The 19011-nt window shown below is 41.2% G+C and overlaps 1 protein-coding gene across 1 annotated transcript in view; it reads left to right on the top strand.

The window, feature by feature from the left end:
* The window catches only part of LOC124716733 (mucin-5AC), a 93215-nt gene extending 85838 nt beyond the window's left edge, over positions 1-7377 (top strand). The window contains exon 11 of the mRNA XM_047243277.1: positions 7103-7377. Within this exon, the coding sequence (XP_047099233.1) occupies positions 7103-7377 (275 nt within the window). The remainder of the gene's footprint in view (positions 1-7102) is intronic.
* Positions 7378-19011: the final 11634 nt, after the last annotated feature.

Genomic DNA, 19011 nt, shown 5'->3' with positions numbered 1-19011 from the left:
ACCCGTTTGCTTGCATTCTATACCAATTTCAAGATTCTGGGATTACAAGAACACATGTAATTGGTGTAGAAAGCAAGCAACAGGTCAGGACCATAAACGGTGACGCCGACCCAGCCTCTGTACAGGTTCTGAGAGTGACTTCGGTCTGCTGAGTGCGCTCTGGTCACGCATTTGGGGGAGGAGGGCAGTGGCGGATGACCTCACAGGAAATATCTAGTGCAGCAAGGAGTATACCTATGGTGCATATGCTTATGATGTCTGTCTTTGTGGTACATGTACGAGTGTCTGGCAGTTGATGGGTATGTGCATGATGCAAAAGAGGCGATTTTGTATGGCACAGAATACGAATTGTATGTTTACTACATCAGCACAGTATGTGGTGATACATTGTCAGGTTGGAGATCGGTTTCAGGCTCTAATATTCAAACTTCCATCCTCACTGGTAGAGCACTGTAGTTGAGTAAGAGTCTTTCAGTATTTGACAATGTGTTGGCCACTTTGCAGTGTTTAATTGTCAGTCTAATATGGTGACCTGTACAAAATAGTTTTGCCGCTGAAAGAAAAAAAAAAAAGGCAGACAGTGCTTCCACACTGGCAGCATCAGTAATTTGGAGGGTAAATTCAGTAAGATCCAATCAGAATGCACCATTCATTCACAAGACATCGTTTTTTGCTGGGACATAGGAGTCTCTACAGTGTGGTGAGAACATTTGTGTGTATTGAAAGCAGGACTTGATGTTTTCCAGGAAGCGTAACACATGATGGACGGGGTGTCATATTAGGACCATCAGGAGGAATGCATTCAGCGTTATTCTGCGCTGTTTTTCGTATACAGGTTCTGTTAGGACAGCAATTTTCGATGCAGACGAGCTGTGAGAGATCACGAAAGCTTATGCAAGAAGCGACCGTTAACTATTTCTGGGACACAATACAATTTCCGTGAGGTTGACTTGGCTCTTATTTTACATAGCCATGTGACATAACACTGAGAAACTTTTAGATGCTCTTGTGATGCTGTGTAGCTACGCGAGCATTTTGCGGCAATGCATCAGCCATGCTTGGCTGGTGAACACGTGCACAGCAAGATGCAGTTTGCATGTCCCATTAGGATTGCTAGGAAAATATGCAACCTGTGCTATTCTGGGAAGCAATGGAACAAATTTCTGCAGTGCCTGTAAGGGTGAGTCGCTCGGCAATTAGGTCTTCACTGAACTGCAGGTAGAGAGAGGGATCACACCAGCAATGGTGAACATGTGTGCCCAGTCCACAGGGTGACTTGGCGTTTATTTACATAGACATGTGACATCAGAATAACACTCGAAGAACTCTAACTGTAGAAGCGACTTTCACCTGCTGGCTGTAGGCGGCTGCGATGGTTCGCGTTCCGGTGGTGGCTTGCTTCCGGCTGGCCCTGCAGAGCGCATGAGTGTGTTGGAACAGTTCGCTGATACATTGCGTATTTTATGTGCACTGAGTGTTTGTGCACTACATTATTTTGCGTGTTTAAGCGTTGTGAGCGTGTTTGAATAGCGTTACAGGTGCATTATTTTTTTTTACAATTTACGAGTTGTTTTCGTGTCTCTTGCATTATGTTGCGAACAGGTGAGCAGGCTGTCCAATGCATGATTTCAACAGTTGACGATTAGCAAGTGTGTTAGCAGAGCATTATTTTGACAATGTAGGAGTTGTTCACATCTCTGTACATCAGTGTACTGCATTATTTTGGTGATTTACGAGTACTTTGCACATCTGTAGACTATTTACTGTGACCTCAAGCACACTAGGGTGAGTGTTTTGTACCAGTGTAATAAATAAACTACATGAAACCCATCCCTAAATAAACAGTATGCATTATTCTGACAGTTTACGAGTTGTTTTTGTGTCTGTACAAAAGTGTACTGCATTATTTCAGTGATTTACTAGTAGTTTGCAGTTCTGTAGGCTGTTCAATGCAATATTTCGACAGTTTACAACTAGCAAGCGTATTTGCAGAGAATTATTTTGATAATTTACGGGTTGTTTTTGTCTCTGCAGATCAGTGTACTGCATTATTTTGGGCTGTGTTAAGCGTCGTGAGCATATTTGTATAGTATTACACATGCATTATTTAGGTGATCTACGAGTAGTTTGCACATCTGTAAGCTATGTACTGAATTATTTCGGTAATTTACGAGTTGTTTGTCTCTCTGCACATCAGTGTACTGCATTAATTATGAGTAGTTTGCAGGTCTGTAGCCTATTTACTGTGACCTCAAGCACGTCAGAGTATGTGTTTTGTATCAGTGTAATAAATACACCATGTCAAATCTGTCCCTAAATAAATTGTTTTGGAGTAAATAAAGTACTCTTCTCCCCCCCTCAGCCCAGAACAGGCTGAGTCCTTTTCCTGCCTTTTTCCCCTCCAGACTGCCATCCTGGATTACATCACGGGAGGGACGACAGTGCCCTCTGTTGGCAGTACTGTGTACTAGGTCAGTTGGACTCCGGCCCTCTAGGTGGACACACTAGATGGAGCTACTGCCTCAAATTGTTTAAATAAAGACTTACATCCATCCTATCCAGCACAGGCTGAGTCCTTTTCCCGCCAATTCCTAGGAAGAGGTAGCGGTCGGATGACTTAGGTTAGTGGAGGTAGCCCAAGTGACCTATTCTCCTGCCATTTTCTTTGGTTAGTGGAAGTAGCCGTGGTGTGTTGCATTGTTCTAGGGGAGGTGAGTGGGTTGGGTTATTGGAGGTAGGCCAATTGACCTATTTTTCGCCAAAATTTGAACTTCCTCTCATTGCCATATCTATCGCCGCCATCTTGAATAAATTTTGCAACAATGGAGAGTGGGGCCATACGAACTTTGTTCTACTACTGGTGACTGTATAAACAAGTAACCTTATAAATAGAGATGGTGGTTTTTGTTTGAATTCTGCGTGGAATCTTGCTCTCTCACTTGTCAAAAAACAGAGGGACAGAGTTTATATTACCTCACCCATTGATTATTAATTTCACTATCGATAACTTCTGACGCCGCCCATCTGGTTTGTAATGGTGCTAGTGTCTACAGCACGTGTGAATGTTATCTTTCTGGAGTTTCTCTGGGAACCAGGGTTTTAAATTGCCTTGCACAACTCTAGTGACTTTTGTTGGTACTACCACAACGACCTGTGTTGTCGCTGTTAATTCACTATGGATTTTAATAATAAAAATAACTGTGAAACATGGACTGAAAAATCTTCTAGGGTGCAGTTCATGTGTGACAACAACTACTTAATAAATAAAAGACCCTAATCATGATTCTGTCCAATTCTCGAGCCTTCACTCGTCCCGCGATCTAGTGAGGTCTGATCTCCAAGACGACTGTTACCTTTGTAATTCATTCTCGGGATAAAGATGAGAGCCACTTTATTACCATACATTTCGTTTTTTTTTTTTGGAATTTAATACTTGATTAATCATTTTTATTGTTTCATCTGAAATTTTGCCATCATGTGGTCAAACTGATTACAATCTGCTAATGTTTGTATGTTATTCTAATATATGAACAGGGGTTGAATTGCTCATTTGCAACCTATCATTACCACCTCTCATAATCAAATCAAATATTATACTGGGTTCAGTCAAGTAATATTGTCTGGAGGGCAATATTTTCGTCTTTGTCTGCTACCCAAGTTTGTGCAGTGGTAGGATTTATTGCTATTTCTTCCATTGTTTCACGAAATTGTCAAATTTTAAGCAGAGCCAAAGCTGATTGTTTCGGCTAGCACGCAGTTTTTTGCTTACTCCTTACACTCGCGTCGCGCAAGCTAAATGTCAACGTGATTGTTCGAAAAAGCTCGATATTGTATCGAACGCTGCTGCATAAGGGGAAATCTCGAGGCCGTTCGAACGCGAGTATCGTTTGCTCAGCCCTAAGTGGTGCAGTTTTGCCATGAAAATGGCAGGGTGTGCTGCTGTCGAAATATCTGAGGTTGTCGACGGTGTCACCTGACTGCATTCCGTAAGTTATTTGAACACTGTATATGCCGAGACAAGCTCAGGTCTCACACGTGGCTTTATTACTATTTAAAATTTATAATTTCACGATGAAGATAACATATGACAAAATGCGTCATACTTGTAGCGAAATCAAGTTCAAAATAGACAACTTGCTACAACCTGCAAGTGAAGTTATGATATACAAGGACTGTTCAAAAAATTCCGAAATCGTAATTTCGCACCAATGGTGTGATGGAGCGAAATGCCGTTGGCAACTCTGCATACGCCTGTATTTAGTGTGTAACTCCCCAAGTCTGTTGTACGTCTGTTAGTTATTGTTTAGTGCTGTATTGAGTAAAACGTTGTGTCACACAGTTTACGAATTTCGAGATGGCTGAGTTATTGGAGCAAAGCGTCTGTATTAAATTTTGCATGAAACACAGGAAAACCTTTACAGAAAGACACCAAATGATGCAGAAAGTCTACGGTGATGAGTGCTTAAGCCGTACTCGGTGTTACGAATGGTTCACACGTTTTAAAAATGGCCGGACAGAAGTTAAAGATCACCCTCATTCAGGACGTCCTTCGACGTCTACCGACGATGCTCGTGTCAGGAGCATCAACGAAATCGGGCGTGTCAATCTGACTGTCCGAGAGCTTGCAGAAGAATGTAACATTTCAGTTGGATCATGTCACGGAATCCTGATACATCATCTTGGAATGCATCGTGTTGCCGCCAAGTTCGTCGCACGGCTCACCAGAAAGACATTCGCATCGCAATCTATTTAGAGCTTTTGGATCGAGCAAACGAGACTAAGATGTTCCATGAGAGAATCGTAACTGCCGATGAGGTGTGGGTCTACGGTTATGATGTTAAGATCAAGATCAATCATCACAACGGGTCAGGAAAAGTTGTCCACGACCACAAAGAGCTCGTCAGGTCAGGCCAAATGTCAAAGATATTCTGATAGTTTTCTTTGACTTTGAAGGATTAATTGGTCATGAATTCGTGCCACAGGGACAAACTGTTAATCGATAATACTACCGGGATGTGTTACGACGCCTGCGAGAATATGTGAGAAAGGAACAGCTTGAAATGTGGCGAGACAGGTCATGACTCTTGCATCACGATAACGCAGCCGCACATTGATCCCTGTTGGTGCGTGTTGCACAAAAAACGAAATCACTCTGCTTCCTCAGCCTCCGACTCTCCAGACCTGACCCCTGCTGATTTTTTTGATTTCCAAAGTTGAAAACCCCGTTGAATATTTGCAGCGGTAGACGAGATAAAAGAAAACTCGCAGACGGCGCTTCACGCGATGCAGCAAGAGGCGTACCAAGACTACTTTCGGAAGTGGAAAAGACATCGACAGCAGTGTATCAATTGTGGAGGAGAGTATTTCGAAGGAGACCATGCACAGTAAGTAAAAAGTAGGCACAGAAAAATTTGTGTACAAAGAATGAGATTTTCACTTTGCAGCGGAGTGTGCGCTGATATGAAACTTTCTGGCAGATTAAAACTGTGTGCCCGACCGAGACTCGAACTCAGGACCTTTGTCTTTTGCGGGCAAGTGCTCTACCAACTGAGCTACCCAAGCATGACTCACGCCCCGTCCTCACAGCTTTACTTCCGCCAGTACCTCGTCTCCTACCTTTCAAACTTCACAGAAAGTACAAAGTTCCGAAATTTTTTGAACAGACTTCGTAACACACTGATCCACCCGAAGATGAGGTTGTACGCTTATGAAATGCGCCGTGAAAGAAAATAAAGCTGAATGTCAGAGAAAATTGTATTAATTTATCTTCTCAGCAATGTAGATGCACCTGTTGTTGTTGTTGTGGTCTTCAGTCCTGAGACTGGTCTGATGCAGCTCTCCATGCTACCCTATCCTGTGCAAGTTTCTTCATCTCCCAGTACTTTCTGCAACCTACATCCTTCTGAATCTGCTTAGTGTATTCATCTCTTGGTCTCCCTCTACGATTTTTACCCTCCACGCTGCCTTCCAATGCTAAATTTGTGATCCCTTGATGCCTCAGAACATGTCCTACCAACCGGTCCCTTCTCCTTGTCAAGTTGTGCCACAAATTTCTCTTCTCCCCAATCCTATTCAACACCTCCTCATTAGTTATGTGATCTACCCATCTAATCTTCAGCATTCTTCTGTAGCACCACATTTCGAAAGCTTCTATTCTCTTCTTGTCCAAACTATTTATCGTCCATGTTTCACTTCCATACATGGCTACACTCCATACAAATACTTTCAGAAATGACTTCCTGACACTTAAATCTACACTCGATGTCAACAAATTTCTCTTCTTCAGAAACGCTTTCCTTGCCATTGCCAGTCTACATTTTATATCCTCTCTACTTCGACCATGATCAGTTATTTTGCTTCCCAAAAAGCAAAACTCCTTTACTACCTTAAGTGTCCCATTTCCTAATCTAATTCCCTCAGCATCACCCGACTTAATTCGACTACATTCCATAATCCTCGTATTGCTTTTGTTGATGTTCATCTTGCACCCTCCTTTCAAGACACTGTCCATTCCGTTCAACTGCTCTTCCAAGTCCTTTGCTGTCTCTGACAGAATTACAATGTCATCGGCGAACCTCAAAGTTTCCTTTCATGCCCCTTGACTCTTATAACTGCCGTCTGCTTTCTGTACAAATTGTAAATAGCCTTTCGCTCCCTCTATTTTACCCCTGCCACCTTTGGAATTTGAAAGAGAGTATTCCACTCAACATTGTCAAAAGCTTTCTCTAAGTCTACAAATGCTAGAAACGTAGGTTCACCTTTCCTTAATCTTTCTTCTAAGATAAGTTGTAAGGTCAGTATTGCCTCACGTGTTCCAGTATTTCTACGGAATCCAAAGTGATCTTCCTCGAGGTCGGCTTCTACCAGTTTTTCCATTCGTCTGTAAAGAATTCGTGTTAATATTTTGCAGCTGTGACTTATTAAACTGATAGTTCGGTAATTTTCACATCTGTCAACACCTGCTTTCTTTGGGATTGAAACTGTTATATTCTTCTTGAAGTCTGAGGGTATTTCGCCTGTCTCATACATCTTGCTCACCAAATGGTAGCTAGGGGGGACTTAATGTCGCAGATATTTTCAAATTAAGGAACTGCTTTTCCAGATCGCGCCAATCGCACCGCGGAGGACGAGGCGCGCGTGCAGGCACTGTCGGAGTCTTTCGGTGGAGACAACGGCGGCGGCGACATCGGTGACTCAGACTACGAGGAGAAGGAGGGTGGCGGTGAGCAGGCGGTCCAGAGGCCCAACGGGCTCTACTTCCTCTTCGACTGGAACTCCTTCCTCAGGGTCGGCGAGGAGGACAATCCGCGCGTTAACCTGCGCTTCTCACCCAGGGCGGGCAACCCACGAAACTTCCTCCCCATCACCGTGCCCTAGACGGAATGGATAGGACGGACAACGTTCCACACGGGTCCAGCTGCTCATCTCAAAAGATGGACACTTGGGTGGCGAACGCCCCATTCGACAGGTGCCGCGTATGACTGCTACTCGCAAGACTCGGCGGTCGTGATGCGTCGCCAGGTCTTCCGTTGTGCACTGCGTGCTGAATTACTGCCGACGCACCCGCCATTTCCTAGCTTTTTTGTACTGTTTCCAAGCTCTGGACTGACACCGAAAGAGCAAGGAGTATTTATACTGAGTGGCCAAAAGTCGTGGGAAGGCACTGGATGTGGTCTTCGGTCGTCGCCTGACGAAGCCTATGCGGTGCCTTTGTCTCCGTACAGTCCCGATACAAATGGATTTCTGACGCCCCACATCCGTATCACCAGCTTGCTGACTCATACCCGGCCGACTATCACCCCATATGGGTCTACACAGGTGACGCGGCTTCAACTGTTTAAACACTTGTCTTCCAGAGCTGCAGTTTACATACATCTAGAATATTTTTCTCGCGCTATTGAACGTAAACCCTTTTGGCGTCGGGAACCATAATTCTTGTCTAATTGTCCGATACATTAGGAGCCATGTATTTTCCACCGATTAGCATTCCACGTTTAAATTTCGCGATGTGCTGCCATGTTCGTCGCACACCTGTCTCTGACAGACTGCTCACGTATCACGTCTACACTAGCGCCATATGCTGCATCCAACAGTAACATTAGGATTTCATACATGGGGCGTCCTCAGATCGGACAACCTTTCCCCTGACTTTTCGCCACTCAGTTTATTCAAAACTGCAGCCTATTGCAACAGCAGTCACACAGCAAAGCACCAAACGCAGTGTTTATAGAAATCACTTCGTCTCCATTAAAATGCCATCTGTTGGATTTACAGGAAACTACGATGAAATTCCTCCGAAGGAGCTGACAGGGAACTGGCAATTAGGTCGTGTGCAGTACATAACGGAACTACTGCTGGCTTTAGAGCAAAGGATAAGGTGTGGTTCAATCTGCCAGTAGTGCTGCAATCAAACTTATATTGTACCACAGCCGAATGAGAAACAACTGCATCACTGAGATGCTGTTGTTGTCAACCGCACTCAGGACTCAGGTCACTGGCCGCTGTGGCGATCCACCACATTTAAATGCGTCAGCCAATAATTATACTAAGATGGATTACCGTGTATTCACTTTTACTTGAGCGCTAAGAGAGCTGTGCAGTGAACGAGGCCTTCCCATCACATATTGCAGTGAGAAGAAGTTTGAAAGCCCCCTCCATTGTAAAGTACAGCCACTATGCCTGCGATTTATGCTTCAAATCGAGCGTCTACAGCAACCATTTTTTCTTTTCTTTAGGCAGCTTCCACCACTCATTTCAATATAGAGAAAACACCGCTACGTCACTGTTTTGGAAACAGACATTCCACAAATATTCTTGGATTTTATTTTACTTATTTACCTTTCAGTCACTATAACTAGTTAAGGTGTTGCAGCATCATTCTCAAGCAATCCTTCCTGTTGTCAGGCTGAGATCCGGTATGACCGCTCGTCACAGCCAGCTGCTATTTCACACAGCATTGTTTTATTGCTAAGATTGGTAGCGACTGGAGATAAAAACACGAGCGTACGGAAGTCCCTACTTCTACATCAACACTTTGCAAGCCACGTAGCGGCGTGTGGCGGCAGGTACTTCTGGTAACATTAATTGGTCCCCCTTCCTGACTATTCCGAATCAAACCTAGGAAACCGTGTGTGCAAGATGAAGTCAACTTCCCTGACTGCTAATAATGATTGTAGTTTTAAGTGTTCACCAGTGTGAGTATTAGCATCCTTACTGAAACGTGCTAAGACAAATGTGGCAAAATTATTAAAAATAAAAATGAATCGCTCATTTCTAAAAGGTCCCATGTTTATACAGACTAGTTTCGATAAAAATTTAAATATGAGTTTTAAGACGGTCTGAGGGTTTTTTTAAGTGAACACCGACGAATCTATTCAGCAACAAAATAGTTTTTACAGTGCAATTTTTGAATTATGTGAACTAATGGTCTTTTAGCAATGATTTCGGAAACCGGTTGATAACTCACTCATTTAACTTTGTACAACCAGAACTACGCACTGGAGTATCAGAAGAACACGTATTATGTGTTTACTACGCAGATGGCGTACCATCGGCATATGTAACTGCAGCTGGTATGCGCACTTCATATAAAAATGTTTTGGTCTGAGACACTAGTCCTCTTCCACAAGGACTGTCAGGATACTTTCATAACTGTACATACTTATATCGAATGTATTTAATAAGCTTCTTGAAGACTACTCCTTTCTCATGTTTGGCTGGAACACTTCCACTGCAGAGACCCAGGAAAGGTCACATGTTTTGTCATTGCAAAACGTATGTCAAAGTGTGCTTTACAAGTCCACAAATGAAGTCAAAGGTGGTTTCCACAAGCGAATTGGGTTATATACGAATTCTGAATTGTCTGCATCACTATCGGTGATGAGAGTCCACTTTTCGTGCACAAATTCCACCAGTTGCAAACTAGTTTCCTCGAAGTTCGCCATGTGCATTACAAGTTTGTTATTCTCAGTGGAATTTACAATGGCGCTTCTCCAAGAGAAGGACCTTCATGTGCCCACACCAACTGCCAGAAGGAGCCAATTTAGCATAGTCAGATTCACCTATCCATGAACTAGCCACGGCATTATGACGTCACCCGAACGCTGTCCAAAGTGGACTGGCAGAGCAAACAAAGCCACGGAGCTCACTTGGCAGAGAAAGTAGCGCTGTTTCGTTTATTCATGGCCAAGATCAATAACTTGGCTATTGTGAGCCTCTCTTCCAGTTGTAGTTATTCTCATATTTATTAATTACCGTCGTAATTATTTACGCTGACCGCAACATTAGTTTTGTAGAAACCTACTTGTTTGTCCCATAGTCCCTCCACAATGCCTGCTGCGTTTCCTAGGTAACAATTGCTGTTGTGTTTCCCGAAGTGTGAACCGATGCTCTCTCTAGCGAATCCAGTGTACACCTGACTGCATGACGAAGCCCATGTACATTTATGTAATGGTTACAAGAGAACGGAGGCCTTTCACGATTTAAATATATTTGCCCATTCTTAGTGTATGTGAGTATTGTGTTTACACAGTTTTTCGTCAGAACTGTGCTAATGCAATTGGTGAAAGCCTCCACGCTGGAACGTTAATGTTATGTTCGATTTGAAATCGTCTATCAAAAAAATAATATATTAACGGGCATGACCTGCTTAGTTTATTCAAGTCTTGGTCCCCTTTTACAACATATGCATCCTACACTCCTCTCCACTAGTAAATTAACTATTCCTTAAAGCTTCATGGCGTGTGCTATCGACCAATCCCTTCTTTTAGTCTAGTTGTGCCACAAATTTCTTTTCTCCCCAATTCGTTTTAGCACCTTTTCATTAGTTATTCGGAATACTCATTACTCATCTAATCTTCAGCATTCTTCTGTAGCAGCACATTTGAAAATCTTCGCTTATCTCCACGTTTCACATTGAAAAAAAAACTTTCATTATAAACCCTTTAAGATTCAAATTTATATTTGATGTTAGCAAATTTTTCTCATTCACGACGGTTTTTCTTGCTATTGCCAGTCCCTAAAGTCTACAGTTTATATTCACTTTACTTCTGCCGTTGTCAGTTACTCTGTTGCCCAAATACCAAAACTCATCTACTACTTTCAGCGTCTCATTTCCTACTCTAATTCCCCCAATACCGCCAAACGTAATTCGACAACACCCCATTACCTTTGTGTTTATGTTACGATCCATTTTAAAAACACTAATTTCGACTCTGTCGGGATTACAACGTCATCAGTAATCCCATAAATGCCGTTATATCTTCTCTCAGAACTTTAAAAGCTTTTTCGAAATTCCTGTTTCGTTTACATTTTGCTCAAATGCACACGAAATGGTCTGGGCGATGCGCAACAACAAACAAAAAATCAATTAAATGTGGCTGATTGTTCTCTTAAAGAAGATACACCAGTGAGCCAACAACCCTGAGTACAGACTAACAACCTCTACGAAGATCTGTCATGACACATAATCTTAAAACAAGAATCACGTTCGACTCATCGTCGGATCTATCAGTGATCAGTATCCAGCCACTTATAGCGGCTGCAATGCCATGATTCCATTGCAGGTAAGTGCCACCTGCAATCCGTGAAAAAGAGTAGGCAAAAACATTGTTCGTCACTAAGTACATTCACTCCTAATACTTGTAATGCATGCAGCTCTCCAGGAAAACCTCTGAACCAGTAACTGAACATAGTAATATGTGTCACTTCCAGATGTACTATTCACTGTAGAGGCAAAGGCCAAAGAAAAGTACCCCAATATTAAATAAATTGGCATATAAGGTGGTACACCACACTAGAGAACTATTAACCAAGATGATCACCAACTTACCAATACATCAAATACATCCACTCACCCACATCGAATATCCAGTCGACCAGGCTGTTATTATCCAGCTAACGAACCAATGACCATTCGTAAGGCCAACCACCTACCTTGCAATAGGGATGAAATGTTATCTGTCATAGCCAATAAGTTACTGATTCAATTACAACTCTAATACTATTCCTTTAGTTACCAATAAAACTTGTGCAGAGCTTTTATAATATACTATAAGAAGACGGTTCCGGAAAAGCTAAACTTCGTGTTATAACTCATTTTCTACACGTTTTTGTAGGATTTTGGAAAACATATTGAGTTCGAACACTATGAAATACCCCTAAGAAAACAATCTACTAATACATAACAAGCACGGATTCAGACAATATCGGTAATGAGTGCTATCGACAGGGAATCTCACATTGATTCCATATTTCTATATTTACAGAAGGCTTTCGACACACTTCTTCACAAGTGGCTTCTAATCAAGTTGCGTGGCTATGGGGTTTCGTCTCAGTTGTTCAAGTGGATTTCTTATATATATCTGAAAGGTCACAAGGAAGTCATCGAATGAAACAGAAGTGACATCTGCGATTCCCCAAGGAAATGTTACTTGCCCTCTTCAGTTTCTAGTCTGCGTAAATGATTTAGGAGACAATCTCAGCAGCCCTCTTCCATTTTCTGCGCCTAGTACAGTCATCAGAAGACCAAAACGAATTGCATTAGTATTTAGACTGGTATCTCCATGGTACGAAAAGTGGCAATTTAACCTTAACAATACAAAACGTGAGTACCTCTACACAAGTACTAAAAATTTCGGTTACACGATGAATCATACAAATTTAAAGGCTGTCGATTTTAGTAAATATCTATGAATTACAACTACTAACAACTTAAATCGGAACCATCACACAGAAAATCTCCTGGGGAAGGTAAACCATAAACTGCATTTTATTGTCAAAACACCTACAAGACGCAATAAATCTACTAAAGAGACTGTCTAAACTATCCTTGTGCCTTCTGGAATACTGTTGCGTGGAAAGGGTTACTTGCCAGATTTGACTGACCGAGAGCATCGAAAAAGTTCAAAGAAGCAAGAAAGGGTAGCTTGTTTTGTATTCTCGCGAAAACTTAATGTGTGTCACAGACATAATGCGCGAGTTGGGGTGACAATCAATAACACAAAGGTGGTTTTCACTGCGGCGAGATATTTTCAAGAAATTTTCATCACCAACTTGCTCCTCCGAATGAGAACATTTTGTTTGCTCCCTTCTACATAAGGAGACATGCCCATCGCAATAAAATGTGATAAATCAAAGCTCGCACAGAAAGATTTAGTTGTTGATTTTTCCCTCGAGCTATTCGAGAGTGGAGCGATGGAGAAGCGATCTCAAAGTGCTTCTGGAAAACGCCTGGCAAGTACTTAATTGTGAATTACAGAGCAGTGACTTAGATGTACATTATGGGAAACTCCAAGGAACAACGTACGACATACTACTCGAATACCTTTCTTTGAAGAAGTCTTCAAAGTATCTTACAGTAACATGCATCTACCAAGCAGCGAACTAAATCTCCCGGTCGCAATTAAGAAGCACGGCCTTGTTGTACGGTAGGTGTTATCCAGTTTCCTTCGCCTGGCCACTGATCTCACAGAAATAGCCAACTGCTGGGTAACATACCGTTTAACGTGATCTCCGAACCACGGCAGATCATCAGATATTGCACATATGAAAATGACTGACTTAAGTGAAAGAAGCGATACGTAATATCATCGATCGAGGACTGAACCAGTGACTTTTGGACGCCTACCTTGTCACATTCGGTTTCCCAGAACCACCGTAGTCCAAATCCAGGCCGTCTCACGAAACCCTACCCCTTTTTTCCTATTTCTCACCGATCTAGCCACTCCGTCTCTCAACGAGAAGTTAAACCCTAAAACTTCCCCACGTTTTCTTCATCTTTAACACAATTTGTTAAACATTTATGAGTAGCATCCACGTCTGTATCTACACGATTAATCTGCAATTCATCCTGAAGTGCTTAGCAGCGGGTGCTAGACGCCACTATTTCTATACCTTCCCCCTCTCTAACAGCGCGTTGGAACAACTGAACATCTACTTCTCTCCGTGTGACCCCGGATTTTCGTTATCCTATGTAACTTAGAGGCAACAAAATATTTTACGACTCTAAGGAGAAAGTTGTTGATCGAAATTTCATGGAATCATTTCGCTAGCATGAAAAATGACTTTGCTATAATAACTGCCGCCCAAACTTGCTTATCATATCCACGATAGTCTGTCCCATCTTTCGCGACACCACAAAACATGCTACCCTTTTTTTAACTTTTTCGATGTCTTGTGTAGATCACCCCTGGCGATCCCATACTGCGCAGCAACAAAGAAGGGCACATTTTATGTTCTTCCAATAAAACGCAGTCTCTGTATCACTATCCCTACAACATGTCTTAGATGGTCGCTCCAATTCAGGCTGCTCCTAACTGTAATCCGTAGCAAGTTGACTCAACAACCTCAAAATCTATGTCGTTTATCATATGCCAGTAATGCAATGGAATTCCCTTAGTATTCATGTAGAGGGCATCACACTTCTGTTATCAAAAATCCACTTTTCGCCCCATTCAGGTCCTCGTCAAAATTATTTTGTAACTCTTTTGAACTTCTGTTGACTTCAATGCACGGTAAGCGACAGACTCATCTACTAAAAACGACCGAAGAGGGATGCTCATGTCTCCAAAATCATGTATATTGATCAAGAACAAAGGTCCTATCACAGTTCCTTAGGGAATACCGTAAATAACCTAGGTCTCATTAGGTAAGGTCCCATCAATTACTATACATTGCCACTTTCCTGATGGCGAATCACGACTCTAATCGTATAGCTGAGAAAACATTCCCTAGGCGTTCAATTCGATTAGAAGCCGCTTATGAGGAATGGTATCAAAAACCCTCCAGAAAGTCTGACGTATAATTTATCCAACACCCCTGGCTAACGACTTCTGCATTCCTTCAGTTTATGCCTTTATAGGTCCCCAGACATCTGGCTTAAGAAAACGTAAAACATGTCTTATAGAAAGCTCATCCGACCGTGCGGCAAGTTCTCCGAGGATCAATACGGCGAAAGTCGTCAATTATAAACATCTCTAACTACGGACCTTCAAGCGCGCTGCTACCGACCAATCAATAACAGCACATCCCAAACTGTACCTCCTTGGCGGCAGCAAAACTTTCGCATGACCCAAAAAAACGACGTTTCTCGCTATTCAACAGTATGATCAGTAAACAGTTTACTCTAAAGCTATCAGAAATTAATGAAGACTAGAATTCGAACTGGAGCGACTGCGGCGCTTATGCTGGCTGCGCTGTTTCGTCTAGTGAGCAAATATGAAAAATCTACATGAATGGCGCTTCGCGATACACGCGGTAGAAGGGAGAAAAAAAAAAAGAAAAAAAGTGCACGACAGGCGATCCCAACCAAGGCAGAGGTCAGGTCGGGCGAGAGATTACAACCCAATCACTGAAAAAGAACTTAGTCAAAGGTCTTTCATAAAAGATTTTTTATAATGTCTCTGAATGTGTCTGAATTACTTTCACAATACATTTTACAAATGAACCGTCGACTTGGCTTTCATAAGAGTTTTGTCGAAGATGTAACACGGGCCGAAGTTAATGGCACACTTCTGAGTGCTGAAAGCCAGGAACACAGGGATAGACGTTGCGAATGCAGCTACAATGAACCGCACTGCTGCCACGATCCAGTCTAGCTGTTGACAGATAATATCATCAATTTTCTAAATAGTAGAGATACGTTGACGAGTTAACAAACACATATTTCATCATAAAATAGGCATACAAAAATCCTCGAAACGTGACATTAACATCTGCATTATGAGATAAACGAAATAATTAACATAGCGACTAACGATCTACAAATGCACACACTAATGTAGTGCTATTGTTATACGCCAATGAGGGGACGAATTCAATGTTCGCCATGACGAGCCAGGCACTGAAGTAATAGAACTTTGGAACCCCCGCCTGGAGACAGGGATGAGTGACAATCATATTTCTCTTATGTGATACTGCTTCCCCATTCTTTCTTAGATTACGTCACCTACACGCTTTTCTCTGTATCAGTATTTAAATGATTTCATTCCAGCCTTAATCTAGCCTTGTATATTGTCACCCCTACATGCCTATTTGTACACATAACGGCCTTGACAGTACATTTCACATACTGTGTTATAATATTCATCTACCCCAACAATCTCCACCCCCCTTTTGCCCCCCTACCTCTTCCACTGTCCTTTCTAATACATGTTAGTTTTTACCATATCCCGAAACAGATTTCCTCATAAAACGTTTTGCTAAATTATTCCTTTTTGCACTTCCACATTTTGTTTTTTACCTGTCCATGCCATTTTTAATGTACTTCTATGGTACCGCATTCCAAATGCCTCCAGTCTCTTCTGTCGACTTCCCATGGTGCACATTTCACTCCAATAAATTTTGCTTCATTGGCAATGATTTTAGAATAAAGGCATTTTTCTTTCCTGGAAATGCAACACACTCTACAAATGCGTGTAACCCGAGCATTTATAGCACAGCTTCATCTTCACACGTATACACATTTCTTAACAAAAAGTTATCTGTGATAGAGTACACACTGACCTCAACTCATCACAAATATTTCCGTTGCAACAAGTGGTTTGGTGGAATTGTAATACAGTTTAGCAGAACAGTAACACAGTTCCTGAAGAGGAAAGGTTGTTCACAGGTTCTCTTGGAAATAACCTCAAAATTTACTCTCTATGTTCTGGACTTTGAAGAGTTTGTACTTCAATGCTTGTTTCCATCATCACCTGCCATCATTTCATATTCAAACTATCCTTACCTTACTAGTGTCTTCAGAAATGTAACTTGTACTACAAGCTGCTACAAAGTTTTGTACAACAAACACCCATAACTGACTAGCAAGTTGCACAAGTTAGTTGCAGATTAAGTGTTGTATTTTGTGAGATCAGCAGTTTGCTGTCCTCTTTGTACAAGCAGAATCTGTCTGAAAATCTATAAGCTAAGTTCATACATCCACAATGACAGTTTAATGGGGAAGGAAGGTGCAAGAATCATCCACATGTCTACTTAAAAACCAACACTTTTGATAATATTAACTTTTTACTGTAAGCATCTGGTGTTATTTACTAACTACAGCCACACTATCTCTTTTAATACAGTTTTAAACAAACATATTGACAAACTGATGTGGAAAGGGACCCACAGTAATCTAAGCACAAAACAGTGATCCAAATACCGATTATGTGCTCTGAAAAACAAGGAACCAAGTATTCAGATTGTTTCGCCGTCTGTTAAGAATTGAAGTATATATAATCAATCAGTTGTGAAGCAGTGTCATAGAAATATGTCACATGACCTTGTCACTCCTCCTGGAAACAAGTCTAAACATACAGATGAATTTTTACGTTTACCTGTACATGCTAGAGAAACTTGCCACAGTCAGATCTAAAATATTATTCTCACTCATACATACTAAGTGGCTAGAAATTTTCACTCACCATAAAACTTTCATTACTATACTCCTCTTACCTGCAAGTACAAGTTGATTGTTTTTCTTAAAAGACTACACAAAAATCGTGGTCTTGGAGTATCATATAGCTGCAAGTTTTTTTTTAAAGTACACTCATAAAACATGTAGCATATTTGTTTGGAAGAGGGGCCAGCCAATTAATTATCTTGCTGCAACAACTTTCTTTCATTATTTTCCATTTTTTTAGTGTCTAAAGGATAATCCATAAAATTGATTGAGCCATTTATTAATGGGCAATCATATTCAGGGCAGACGATGAGAATCTGTATAAGGTTAGTCACATCATGAAGGAGCAGTGTTGTCAGAGTAAAGACAATGTTCATGTTTATATGGAAATAAAATACCTTGAATGGGACTAGTGTAGCAGGGGATACAACCCGTCGGCTTTGGACAATGACGTCACAAGTGGCCAATCGAGAAATGATTCTTCTTAGTGTTGTAGCTCCCTTCAGTGGCTGATAAGTGTTTTTTGGCTTTTAAAAAAAAAAAAAATCTCACGAGATAGAATAAACAGATCCACTTTATTAAGCAATCAGTAAAAAAACGAAACTGAAACATAACAGCAAAAGCGAAAATGGTAAACTGCTCTCTGGCGACTTGTGACATCATTGTCCAAAGCCGACGGGTTGTATCCTCTGCTGCACTAGACCCCTTGAATGCAGTTGCTTTAAACCTTATTTGTATGAAATCAGTGATCCTATCACCCATTGTGTTTCCTCTAACCAACTTGCATCATAGACATAACACAAATAGTTACAATTCCGAACATTTATTAAATATATGGATTTTTTTTTTATTACCAAGCTTTGTGATCTATTGGCACATCATGTATTTATTTACTTGCATATCTGGACAGACATACATTAATGACTGAATACCATGACAGCAGCTGTGCTAGGTATAGGTGCACTACCTTTTAACGACATGTATTTATTTCTTCTGACTGTCTATGAAGTGCTGCAAATGCAAGTTATACATTGTTCATAAGTGTTACTGACAGTAGCTCTAGTTGTGCCGGTTCTCCTTGAGCTGTGTGGAGAAGGCACCATCAACATTTCAATATAAAAAGAAATTTCATATTCTGTTACAAAATATCACATTATTTTCCAGCTGTTCTTTGTGTTATACAATGCAATCTGTAATTGTATTATAACTTGTGTGTCCTGTTATATTTTTATTACTATTATTACAAGTGCACACTCTAAAAAACAGTTTGCTATATTTACTCAGTGTGAAGTGTTTACCTGAAGAATATAATACTCATCAATCCTGCCCTCATTTATGAATATATCACATCCTTTGTAGCTAGCTCTAAGTATTTGATGCTGACAGTATTTCAAAAGTCCTCTACTAACGATTATATATTTGTATCCAAAGAGCTGTAGTTTTATGATAACAGAACAAAGATTATTTACAGTGAAATGTCAGTTCATTACAGGGGTTTCAGAAGAGTGTACCAATGGTTTACCATTCAAAATTTTCTTTGGTGATCAAGGGATTATGCCAGGTTAATAGAAACAGAATTATAAGGATATGTCTGTTTATTTGTCAGCTTAAAACACAAAATGGATTTA

The sequence above is a fragment of the Schistocerca piceifrons genome, chromosome 9, assembly GCF_021461385.2.
Source record: "Schistocerca piceifrons isolate TAMUIC-IGC-003096 chromosome 9, iqSchPice1.1, whole genome shotgun sequence".
Classification (NCBI taxonomy): domain Eukaryota; kingdom Metazoa; phylum Arthropoda; class Insecta; order Orthoptera; family Acrididae; genus Schistocerca; species Schistocerca piceifrons.
This window is presented reverse-complemented; position numbering and strand designations above follow the sequence as displayed.